This window comes from Phoenix dactylifera, chromosome 8 (genome assembly GCF_009389715.1).
Source record: "Phoenix dactylifera cultivar Barhee BC4 chromosome 8, palm_55x_up_171113_PBpolish2nd_filt_p, whole genome shotgun sequence".
Lineage (NCBI taxonomy): Eukaryota > Viridiplantae > Streptophyta > Magnoliopsida > Arecales > Arecaceae > Phoenix > Phoenix dactylifera.
This window is the reverse complement of record NC_052399.1, coordinates 3,328,477-3,341,403: the sequence shown is the minus strand read 5'-3', so window position 1 is coordinate 3,341,403 and position 12,927 is coordinate 3,328,477. Positions and strand designations below refer to the sequence as shown.

Here is a 12,927-nt window from a genome sequence, read left to right as displayed (position 1 = left end):
TACATTATTTTATCTAAGAACTTCAAATACACATTTTGTTGTTTCACTAAAAGAAAAATACACAGTTTTTATTCATAAGCAATCAAAGACATTTGAAGAACCTGCTGCAGGCTACTGTATCTGATTGCTGCAAAAGAAGGCTGGAGATGCGGTCAGATGGTAAGATTGGGGGGGGGGGGGGGGGGGGGGGGGGGGGGGGGGGGGGGGGGGGGGGGGGGGGGGGGGGCGGGGGGGGGGGGTGTTGTACTTGCATCAGTGGTTTCATTTGGCTTGGGACAAATGGAAAGGCTAACATCCCTGCTGGAAATGCTGTTTCTTGCTTCGGTCTTTCATGCAAGTGATGCAAGCGAGAATTCCATTTAATTGATTACCAAAGCAGTTTAACTCTGGATGGGAACCTTGCAACACACTCTTTAAGTGCTAGCATTCATTTTCACAGACCATCATTTCCGATTCCAGCACACAGATATTAAATGATTCTGAAGTTGCCCTGACTACCGATCATGATCAAATGTTCACTTCTGAGCTTCTGGAGTTTGGGGAGCAATATAATCATAATATATTCTCAAGGTTGTTGAGTTATTTCTGTAAAGAGTATGAAAAGTGATTTCACCTGTTTTCAGTGCTTGGAGTAAAAACAGGATGCAGCTGATAGGTTTTCTGCAAGGCATCTGATAAATATTACGAATATCCTTCATGACCAACAGAACACAGTCAAATCTAAGCCCATGTTGCATCTGCAAGTGACAGATGCAACGGACATGTCGTGATGTAGGCACGATTTATTTTCACGAGCAAAATGGCATCCTCTGTTGTTGGCGTCGACCAATGCCCCAGCTGAAGCAGGCGCACATGCAGAATTAATGTCCAGATTGCACGAAAGGTTTCATCATGATTTCTTTTTTAAGCACAAGGAACTACCAGACGGACGGCTATCATTTGCTTCCATTGTGATTTCCATGGGATTGCTTCCCCAGAAATTTTGAGGCAGGAATATGGCAGTGCTCATCTGTAGTTTCCTCAGTCAATACTTCAAATCAAAAAAAAATTTCCGGTCCAAAATGGTAGCAGACTTAGTTCCATAAATTTCTATTATAACATTAACTCTCAGAATCTTATATTCACTAAATCGTGACAAAAAAGATTAAGCAACCACGGTTTTTGATGCACCAGACTTCTTAGTTTGCGTCTGTTGAAGCAATAGTGCATCAATCGCTATTAACAGGCAAAACTAGAATTTTGGTTCCAGTCTGGAAGGGAACAAACAATGCGCCAGTAAGTTGCAACTGAATTATCTGGGTAGGACTCATGGTGATCACAGGCTGGGGCGAACTTGATCTAGCTTTACCCAAGTGACATGGCCATACAACAGTCCCAGGATGAAGAAAGCCAAGAATACAATGAGGAATTCGCCGCTCAAAATCTGCCACTTACCCGACTATTGGGGGGCTGGAATAGATGGGCTATTTGAAAAACTTACCAGTCATGTAAAATGACAGCACCTCACAATCCAATATGGGAGGATAAAAAAAAAAAGGATTAGTTCCATCAACGTTGCTACTTGATTTTCATGCACTTGACAACGACCTCTGCAAATCTCTTGTACATATGATTCTTCAGGTACTTCTCTTGAACCTTGTGTCTTCCCCTCAAACCCATCTTCTCCCTCGCTGATGGATTGTTTAATAGATATTGGATATTCTGGGCAAGGGTTTGTGTCCCTTCACGCCCAACAGGATGGAGAAGGCCTGTTACATTGTGCTCAACAATCTCTTGCGTGCCCCCTGCATCTGTTCCAAGCACCTACATCAGAGGAAAAAAAAAATCAATTTTGTTTTATATTGTTCCTACCAGAGGAAGAAGCATATATCAATCCAAACATTAACAACACATTAGCAACTCGTATCACCTTCTTTCTCAAAGTGCGCAAACAATAACGAAGGTCTTAAATAGACCTCTCTTTATCCACATACTGGTTTTGCATGTTCCATATACTCGAGGGAAATGATGGAATTGATGAAAGTAGTGCTGGAAGGATATTGTAGATGAAAGTATCTACTAGCTTGCCTCCGAAAAACCAGAAAACGGGAAATATCACCAAAATCATCATGAACTTTTTCATAATTTTAATATAATATTTTAAGATAAACTATACGTGATTTTGGAGAGTCCATCATGATGATTTAAATTCCTACCATTTTTTGAAATGTTTGTCAAAATTTACCAACCCAGCAAGCATCACCATTGTGATCTTTGTTGCAGTCATCATCTCAACATGAATTTTCTAAATGGGTGTGAATGACATGTATTAACCTTATGATGGAAAATAAGTTCAACATTAATCCTAGATGTTAAAGGAAAAAGAGAGAACCAAATCAGGGCTTCAGTTAACTATCTTAGATGCCTTGGACTCGTAGCATGACATTCCAATTTTTTCTTTTCTAAAAAAAACGTGATAATTTTTTCCTTTTACATTGTTTTTGGCAACCATCAAACAGGCAAGAATTTGATATGGTAAATTGATATAAGAATCAAGCCAACATGTCAAACGACATCAAAGTCTTTCAAGTATGCAACTTCACATAACTCACATATTACATAAATTAATCTAGACCATGTAGATAAAGATAACATAATTTCTTCTGAAAAAATTAGGAAGTGCTAGATTATGTACTGGTAACGTCATATAAACTGAGACTTTATACTTAAATGAAGAAGATGATTGCTAATACCGGCAGGCCAAATGCCATAGCTTCAATTGTCACCCTCCCAAATGTTTCTCCGAGACCCTATAAGCCAAATAATAAATTATCATATATCTTTGAAGCAAGATAAAAAAAGAGATAAATGTCAATTGCATAATGATATAGAAGCAGAATCATTTATTCTCCCATTAGAAAAAGGACCACAAGCATTTCAAAAGAAAAAAATATGATCAAGAATGACCGGACACGATGGCCATAACACCTAGAATAATGCAAATTTCTCTTATTCTTGGGTAACAATCAAAACTTGGAAGCTAAATGGAAACCAGTCTAGTAAAGTTTGTTGTGGCTTCTCTCTCTCTCTCTCTCTCTCTCTCTCTCTTTTATGGAGCTGAAACATTTTCTGACTTGGATCATACAGAAAACTGCAAATGAGCCTAGCTCTTGCACAACAGTCAAATTGACTAACCAACTTCCGTTGGGGTTTTTTCTTGGGGTGGTCTTGGTCTTGGTTATGATCAACATGATTTATTTGCTAATGCACTTATCTACTGCACATGCACATACTCCATTGATGAGTTTTAGGTGAGTGGTGAGCTGTATATTTCCACTGCCCCAATCTAGTATATTCATTTTGCATCATAGCATCATCTAGATACTTGTCTATCAAAAGTTACAAGGGATCAGCACAGAAATTGTTATCATAAGTCATCAGCTTATCCTCTGCCAATCTTCACCACTGGGGTTTCCGTCTCTGTCCTTTGTGCAGATATCATTTCTAGCAGGCTTGCCCAATCTCTTTCTCAAAATCTGGGAACCTATTAAACAAATTGTTATTCATACAAACCGAACTGTCATTAGGATTTGATTTGATTTCCTTCAAGAATAAAGATTGTTGTCCAATTATCAAATAAATGTAAATCATCCCTTTCTCCTATTCTCCCTAAAAGGTACCTAAAAGGATGTCATTTATAATAACCTAAATGCAGTTATTTCATAGACTAGGCATTTCATATGGTAGCGTTGCACCATCTACATCTTTTTCCATTTGGTTGCGTATAGTAATGTCACGCCCCAAAACCGGGACATAACACGGCCATGCCATCGAAGGTACAACTCACGATAACATGAAGCCAATATTACATTTAGCTATCAAATCCATCTCAAATATAATAGAACAAATAGGAATCCAATTTTATTATTCATTAAATGCAACTAATATTGGTCCAGAGCATCTAAATCCATATATAAATACCAAACCCATAATACTCAAAATTTAGAAAATTATTTAGTTATTTCCATCAACACATTCATAAAACTATTTTTCACAATAAAGCATGATTTTCATAATACATATGCTGATCTGTAATTTCAAAAAAAATATGATTTCTTTACTGGCAATATCTTATGCATGAAAAACATGATAATTTAAAAAATAATGAGTACAAGATCTACTTACTTCTTCCACCTTAGACCATCAAATTTCACTAGGTAAATCAGTTAATCCTATTACGAATATTAAAAGCGAAATTAATTTCTATTTGATGATTTTCATTGAATTAAAATAATAAGAAAAGGAGATGGTTGGTTGGGTGATAGTATTTGGCGGCTCCGGGCATGTCAAGTCTAAGCGACTCGATCAATGAATCATGGAGCATGGACTCGAATCAAGACCAAGGTGGTGCGACAGAGTTCATCATCAGTGGGTTTTAAGAATACGCTACAAAGCCGAGATGGTCGATCCAACAGGCTGTCCAAGCACTCGGGCAATTTAGGGCCTCTTTGCAGGGATCCATCTGGGTCCATAGGACATGAAGATAGGATTCAATTCATGGGTCCATGGGTTTTCTTAGAGAAAAATAGGAAGATGAGAGAGAAATAAGAGAGGGATGATGCTGTCTCTTATAGAGGAGCCCCTAGGGTCCCCGCGACCCTAGGACTCCTCCCAACCAAGCTCGTCAGAGAGGAGAGGAGGAAGACTCGGTTGATATGTGGGGCGAACACGATTCGCCCCCCCTTGGGCTGAGCTTGGGCCGGTCAAATGGCCGGACTCAGCCAAGCCTTCACATTCTCCCCCCCTTAAAAGAATTTCGTTCTCGAAACTTAACGCACCTTCACTCTTTAATAAATAAGGATACTTACTCTTCTATTCTACCATACTCCGTTGCGCAACTCTGATCTAAACCAACTCTTTTATACTCGTCCTATGCCCTAACCCAATGCACAAAAACACAAAGCCAATATTACGTTTAGCTTTCAAATCTACCTCAAATATAATAGAATAAATAGGAATTCAATTTCATTATCTATTAAATGCAACCAACATTGGTCCAGAGCATCTCAATCTAAATATAAATACCAAACCCATAATACTCAAAATTTAGATAATTACTTAGCTATTTTCGTCAAAATATTCATAAAACTATTTTTCATAATAAAGCATGATTTTCATAACACATGCTGATCTGTAATTTAAAAAAAAAACATGACTTCTTTATTGACAATATCTTATGCATGAAAAATATGATAATTTGAAAAATAAAAAGTGTAAGATCTACTTCTTCCACCTTAAACCGTCAAATTTCACTAGGCAGGCAAATCAGTTAACCCTATTAAAAACATTAAAAACGAAATTAATTTTTGTTCAATGATTTTCATTGAATTAAAATAACAAGAAAAGAAGACGGTCCGGTGACAGTGTTCGGAGGCTCTGGGTAGGTCACATCTAAGTGACTCGATTAATGAATCATGGAGTATGGACTCGACCAGGATCAAGGCCATTCGACAGGGTTCATCATCAGTAGGTTTTAGGAACACTCTACAAAGTTGGGGTGGGGCGGTCAGTGTGATAGGTTGTCCGAGCATCCGGACAATTTAGGACCTCTTTGCAGAGGTCCACCTGGGTCCATAAGACAGGGACATAGGACTCGGTTCATGGGTTCACGAGTCTTCTTAGAGAGAGAAATAGAAAGATGAGATAAAATAAGAGAGAGAAACAAGAGAGGGATGGCTCTCTCTTATAGAGGAGCCTCTAGGGTCTCCACGACCCTAGGACTCCTAGCCGAGATCATCGGAGAGGAGAGGAGGAAGACTCCTACCAAGAGTCTTCCTTGGCTGATACGCAGGGCGAACGCGGTTCCATCTACCTGTGAAAGCCTACTGGGCCCAGTCCATTTGACCGGCCCAAGCTCGACAGATATTGATCTATTACAAAGTCAAAATAGCCCTCCCATTTTTTGGTTAATTAAAGAGTAGATAGGGGCAAAAAAATAATTAAGAGGAATAACTTCCCCTATTCCACACTATAACCTATTCTACCATTATGGTGGAATGAGTTATACCGTCTAGGCCCTTAGCGTCTTTACACTCAATATTTTGTTCTTTACAATAAGTAACCTTTATGACACCCTAATTAACCATACTTGCATGAGTCATCATCTTTTTCACAGTCCAATTTTTGCTCTAAGAACACCCTACAACTTCTTCCATGAGCTTCGTTGAGTACATTTGACTTATGATTACATATTGCTCCTCGGTATGGTGCTTGTGAGCAGTGAGTGCTGTGTTGCCAGTTAAAAAAAATTCTATCCTCAATAATGATTGAATAATTTAAAAGAACTTGTACATAGTTGGCACCTATCTCGGTACTTCTTCTCATTTCACTCCTTTACTTATAATTTGCTACAGCTATATTTATAAGGTGATACTGATCTAAAGTGAAGAATTGATCATTGTAGATTTCAGAGATGCCTTTATAGGAAATTAGAAAATGTTTATGGAAGCTTCTGGTTGCTGCCCACAAATTCCAGCATAACTCATTTTGAAGCCAAAAGATATAGTCCTAGGTTTTTGAGGGTTTCTAGATGCCTAAGGTGCATGATGTTATGGAATGGAGGAGAAATTAGAAGTAGGAGGACAAGGAGAAGATGAAGAAAAGGTTGAGAAGAGGGAAAAGAAAGGAAAGATGGCACTGGTTGCCACTGAAGAAGACAAGGCTTAAGAGAGAGGAGTGTCTGGATGGTATGGGCAATACCCAAAGAGTAGACAAAAGGAGCCGGGCACCACTTTCCAACTCTGCATCGTTCTTTATTGAATAGCCAACATTCTAACCCCTCCCCCAATCCGCCCACCTGAAACGCGCGCGCGCGCACAAACAGAAGAGGAAGAGAGAGAGTGAGAGCGAGAGAGAGAAGACTGAATCTAACTTCATTGGATTATATCATCATATCACATTCAAAATATCTGACACTGCCAAATAGTCTCAACCATCTCCAGAGACCCCTGAAATCTTGTGCTCCCAACAGCTAATCCAAAATAACTCTCAATAGCCGTAAAATCAAAGGAAAGTTCTAACTAAAGTTCAAATCAGTAATTGACAGTCTCTGTGATAGTGCCTGACAAGGATTATGCTACCAACTGATCTAAACCATCTATAGGTCTCTGAGAACTTTTTATTTCAGCAAGTAATCTCTAAAAAATAACTCCTTGTGATCTTCATGTCATGCAGCTGTTATGTCCACCAGAGGAATTTAATTTCTGTTGGCAAATTACATATTTGACATGACTCCTTAAACTTGCTTCATTCAGTAACTACATGTTGATTTATTGCCTACACATTCATTCTGAATTTCGCTTCTCACCCCAAGGCAATCTATAAACACCACATTGTTAGCACAATCATATCTTGGTCATGGACAACCAGCCAATTTAAACCTTTTCAGATAAAAAATTGCTTTACAGACGTGAAATAATATTGACATGAGGGGACAAGATCAAGAATTTAAAAAATTGATTTAGTATGATAAGGAGTAAATGGAATACATAAATTCCGAAGTACTAAACATAGTTCCTAAACAAGGATAGGTTTGAAAAAAGAGGATGAAATTTTCTTGATATTGGATAAACCTGTTCAGTCATCTTCAAAAGCACTGTTATTTTCTAGTTAAAGAAAAAAGCACTATAAAAATTTTCGAAGACCTATCCTTGGATACCAAATCAAAGACTATGAAGGGAATAATCTCAATCAAAGAATAAACGTCATATCAGGCTCTAGCAACTAGAATATATAGCATATAAACCCATATAGAAACAGGCCAGCTTATCTATAACCTGAAAGCACAAACACCGCTAAAAATTACTTAATCACACTCAGTAAAATTCATAGAAGAGACTGAGAAAAAAGTACAATAGACCATGAAGTTTTGTGTTTTTCAAGAACTCACTATAGATTCCTATGAAAAGAGAAGCTAAACATAGAAGGAACTTTTAACTTTTCCGATATATCAACTATCCAACGCACGTAGCTAATCATTTTTTTATAAAAGAAATTTTCAGTGAGAGAAGATTAAGAGAAACAAGAGAGGATTTGTGATAGCATGTTTGACTAGTTAAACGCAACAACAAGATCTTGATCTCTAAAAAAATGGTAGATGCTTGAATATGATCAGAAGTTCTAGAGCAACTCTCTCTAAGATCTACAGAGTAATAATGAAAATGAGGGCACTAATAAGGCCATAAGTTGCCCCAATACTGAATTATAATTCCATGCTGCAAAAGAGAGCCAAAATTAACATCAATAAGACTATGGAATTTGAAATGAAATAGTGCATATGTATAAGATTACCTGTGCATTTATTACATAAACATCTGCTGCAGCATAGAGTGACGCAACACGTGTAGTTGTTGGAGTCCATAGCACTAGCTTTGACAAGTTTGAATGTTGAGATAGAAATCTAAGAATTGTTTTAATATAAAGCACTTTATTGCTCTTTGATCCTATAGAGCCAATTAGAACTTTAAGGTTTTGCTCTTCCCCATCCTCTCTATCTGACAGCAAGTTTCTCAATTTTCTATGAACTCCTTGTGTCATACTCTTGGAAGTGTGATTACCCAAGGGAAGCATATTAGCCAGTCGTGAACGTCTTTTCTTCCTCTTCTTAGAAGTGACATAAGTAGTGTTGCTCTGGTGGGTATCAGCTGCTGGCTTATCAGTCTGTTTCCAAGACAAAGCACCAACATTTAGCTCGCTGTTCATGGTTGTTTGGTTTTTATTAGCAACTTCTGACAGCTTTTTCTCCTCCAGTGAACCATTGCTTTTAAAATTTTTTACAGAAACATTGTGCTCAGCCACCAAAAGAGATGCTTCAAGAAGCAATCTCTGGCCTTTACCAGGGTTTATACTACTTAAAGACATTATAAGCACATCATTGGCACCCAATCCCATCTCATTTCTGACTGCACCTCTTAACAAGCTCTTCTTTTCCAGCATGCTCTCAACACTGAATGATGGAGTGTTCAGGGAACAAGGAATGCCTGCTACAAACGCCAGTTCATCATTCACAGAAAGAGGCACTAGCATAGGCTCTGAATTCAAGTGAATATGTTCTTCTTGACACCAGGATAACCACCTTTTAGATTGTGATTCAGATAAGAATGTCAGCATCTTCACTTGGTTCAGCAAATGTTTTGACCGATCAAAGTATTCTCGGCGATTCTCCATGATCCACCAAACAATTTTACTTGATCCTGCTGGAAACCTTGCCGCATATTGCTCTGCAAGACAACAACGGGGTACCAATTGTTAGCAGTTCTCCAAGAAGAGATATTATAATGAAATGCTTGCATACACAAAATCACACATCAGCCTAAAGTGTAGAAAGTCATTTGATCTTCAGAAAGCTTAGTAATTGAGAAGCGAGATGCCACAGAGAAGCACGATTTTCCATTCTTGAAATCCTGTTTTCACATCAAGAATGGGTATGAAGATGGTCATGATGGACTTACCGCTGGTGATAAACTGTTGCATGCTGGGTGTCTGATCATGAACCGGTCAGGAATTAAAAATATAGCATGCATATTTCTGCTTATTTAGCAAGGGGCACAAAGGGATAGGTATCAGATAGACAACTATGGGTTACAGAATAGAAGCAACAACCAATCCCCATTTCGATGCAATTATATAGTGAAGTCATCTCAAAACCTGTAACGTCAAATTATATTTCCTCCTAGAATCTGCATTAACAGAAACTGCAAATACACGAACTTACATTGACATTCAAACGTCTGTTAATATAAATGGAGCATACTACGATCTAAATGGTAAACTATACATGATGTAGAAGGAAAGAATCACCATCACAATGGTTTCTCATGGGCAAGCATTGTTCCCAAGATGCAACCCTTTATATGGTTATTCATAAACAGTACATTCACTGCATCAAAACCTCTTCAAAATTTCTATTTAGATGCTAGTAAATCTTATGATTGGTGAATATGTTGATATTTAAACAGTATTAATAAGGAGATATCAAAATTTATCCTGACAAAATGATAAATCAAATTGATGGACAAACACATCCACAGATGATACTAGAACTCAGATGATGACCCCCCAAAAACAGGGCATCATTCTATGTTGTTCAAAAATATTAAATCCTTAAGCATGTGACGTACATCACTCACCAATCCAGGTTGAACAGACAGCTGATCCTGCTATAACAAGGTCAGCTTTCATGGCAGCCTTGAAGCTGAGTTCTGCCCGGTCCTTGAGCACTTTGACCCCTCTCCTATCAAGCTCTGCCAGCAATCCACCTTTCTTGCTAAGCACTACAGCAGACACAGTGCCACCGCAGCTTAAAAGCTCTGTGGCCAACTCCATCATTGAAAGTGGCGCCCCTGTCATTGAAAGTTCATGAAATATCAACACAAAAGACCGAGACCATACAATGCGAGCAAATTCAGCTTTCCTATCACATGTCCCTTTCCTCTTATCAGCACTCCACCCCAAAACACGGTCCTCTGTCTTCCCAAATGGCCCTACAATCAACCCATATGAAGTATTCCTTTTTGGTATCATTCCATCTTCCATCTCGCCTGTCCTATTTTCCACTTTGACAACCTTTGGCTTCAGAGCATTCTTCCTCGATTTACGCCCCGATCTTCTTCTGGTCTTCTTAGGAGCACTCTGATGGGATGAAACCTGTCTTCCTTTCTTTGTCAAACTAACACCAAACTTATTCAAATCTAACTCTTTTTTGCCTTCCACTACCACTTGCTCCTTACTCAAAGAAGTAGTGGTATTAGCTTCCAGGGACAATGCAGTTATTCTTGCATCCTTCTCTTGCTTAGGACTACCTGACTCGCTCTTGTAACCAACAAATTCTGCCTTTCTCTCATCATTGTGAGCCCACCCAGATTGCACATAAAAGCCAATGTAGGCCCATAGGGTTATAAGAATTAAAAAAAGCACCAGACGGTTGCCTCGAATCCATGGGAACTTGCCCGAGGTGGACTTCGATTCCCTTCGGGGAGTTCTGCTGGAACTCAACCGCCGGAAAGAAGGGGAGTTTCTTGAACTTGATCTCCCAGACAAGGATGATTTCGGGCTCCCCGATGCTCGAACGGATAGCTGCCTCACTAATTTCGCATGTAAATCCCCTTTGTTACCACCTTCCTCCATCTAACTCCCTTTCCCACTGTGTATAATTACTGTCCGACCGCTACCAAACCAAGATTTGGGGACATCTCTACCCAATCTTTAGCGTATTTCAAACCAAAACAACGAAAAGAAAAATTAGAAAGGATCAAGAACGACTCCTTTCAAGTTTCTTGGAGATCAAGAATATGGAGAGGAGGATCCAACACTCCTCAGCTTCACCCAGTGAGAATTCTCGTTAGCCCACTTACTAAGCTGCAAAACAACAAGCACTACTCAAGAAACCCTATGAATCGCAAAAAAGAAGCCCATAACCAGGAAAAAAGACCTTCTCGGCTGCGATGTCTGCAGATTCTTGCCGACCATAATACTATCAAGAACAGATCAAACAAACTACCATCCTCCACGCCGATCCTACAATAGAAAGAGAAGCAGAAGTAGAGGGGAGAGATCAAACCCTAGCAATGCCGGAGAAGCGAACGATCGATCCAAGAAAAGCTCGCACCAGCTCCAAGATCCCGGAGTGGGAGATCGATACAACGGAAAAGTGAAGAGCCGAGGGTTTGGGATTGGAGATGCTTTAGGTCTCGAAGACTAGAAGAATCGGAGATCTCTTCAAATTATTCCGAGTTATCCAAGAAACAGAGAAACAGGAGGGGGGGTTGGTTGGAGCACTCGGGAAGGACGCTATTGGGGTTTAAAAACCTCGCTTTCCGAGGGGGGCGAGGTTTTGTAAAGGCTCTTGCCTTTCGCACATGCAGCGCACGCGAGGGGGGGTTGTTTCGATGACAGCTCATAGTTTAATTAATCCCTCCAGCAACTGTAATGCTTGTTAAACGTTTAAATAAAGCCCCGGCCTTACCAAAGCAAATTGCGTTTTGCCCACCTATGCGAGCTTGACACGTATAATTAAAGTTCTGGACCCACACTAAGGGGGGATACGTGGCAGAATTGTGGGTGAGATATACTCTTTTATCTGCTGGACGGATGCGCCGATCCGAACGTCTAAGCTTCCCCCGGAACGGTGGGCCCCTTATCTCAAGGTTTTGCGGCCGCAACGCCGTCCGATCTGAGGCTCTTTCTTGATTTGATTAAATAAGCTCGGGACTGGGTCCCACAAGTTAAAAATGCTCTCAGGGTAACGGAAACTGAGAGAGAAGGCAGTAAGATACAGCTTTCCGTATATTTTTTGTATGCGAATTAATATGATCTGTCGTCGGAATTCATCCGCTTTCCGGAATGGACGGATGAGATGGGTCATACCCTGTATTCGGGGCCAGAGAAGACCGATGGGTAGGTCCGCAGAGCAGTCAATCATCGTCCTTCCCATTAGCGCGATGCAAAAGTTTAGGTTCAGTTACTCACCGTAGGTGAGTTTACCCTCTGATGTTCCAACGCCATGTGGTTACGTGATTCGAAAGCCACGCCGTAATGCGGGTAGGGACGAAGTGGTACGAAAATAGCTTCAATAATGGTTGGGTTTGGTTGGCTTGACGACAATTTCATAACAGAATGGTCGTTTTGTAAATAAATATAATATTATTTATCCCCATTTTAAAATAGAAATAAGGAAAGATTTAATATACAATAGTGATAAAATATCAGATCCCTATTTTATTTAATTAAAAGTTGGTCATCCTCGTGCAGGTTATTGCAATCAACAAGCCAAATTACATAAACAGCAATATTAAGAGAATATTAAAAAAATTCAGTGGGTTAGACTGAATTTTCTATAAAAATGGAGGCTTGCTAGCATGTTCAGCCCATTTTCTTCTAAAAATCTATTCT

General features: G+C 39.4%; 1 protein-coding gene across 3 annotated transcripts; it reads right to left on the bottom strand.

Moving 5' to 3' along the window:
• Positions 1 to 1,051: 1,051 nt before the first annotated feature.
• Positions 1,052 to 11,832, bottom strand: LOC103709725. 3 transcript variants are annotated; one of them, XR_005512686.1, is made up of 5 exons: positions 10,167 to 11,163; positions 8,329 to 9,257; positions 2,733 to 2,789; positions 1,481 to 1,803; positions 1,052 to 1,390 (listed from the first exon to the last, which is right to left on the bottom strand). XR_005512686.1 is itself a non-coding variant. In XM_026805690.2 (5 exons), the coding sequence occupies exons 2-5, from the start codon at positions 11,161 to 11,163 to the stop codon at positions 1,558 to 1,560; spliced, it is 2,229 nt and encodes a 742-aa protein (XP_026661491.1). In that variant the 5' UTR covers positions 11,164 to 11,394; positions 11,597 to 11,832; the 3' UTR covers positions 1,074 to 1,557. The 3 variants fall into 3 exon arrangements, 2 of the variants coding, with proteins under 2 accessions (XP_026661491.1, XP_008793434.1); XM_026805690.2 differs by adding an exon at positions 11,597 to 11,832 and having other exon boundaries at positions 1,074 to 1,803; positions 10,167 to 11,394; XM_008795212.3 differs by having other exon boundaries at positions 1,074 to 1,803; positions 10,167 to 11,832.
• Positions 11,833 to 12,927: the final 1,095 nt, after the last annotated feature.

Bases quoted from the DNA above. Each gene is read 5' to 3' on its own strand.
- LOC103709725 (XM_008795212.3), bottom strand. From the start codon at position 11,163: ATGGAGGAAGGTGGTAACAAAGGGGATTTACATGCGAAATTAGTGAGG. The intron at 9,258-10,166 runs GTGAGTGATGTA...GTTGTCTTGCAG, and splicing joins TGTCTGTTCAACCTGGATTG to AGCAATATGCGGCAAGGTTT. The intron at 1,804-2,732 runs GTATTAGCAATC...CCTCTGATGTAG, and splicing joins CTATGGCATTTGGCCTGCCG to GTGCTTGGAACAGATGCAGG.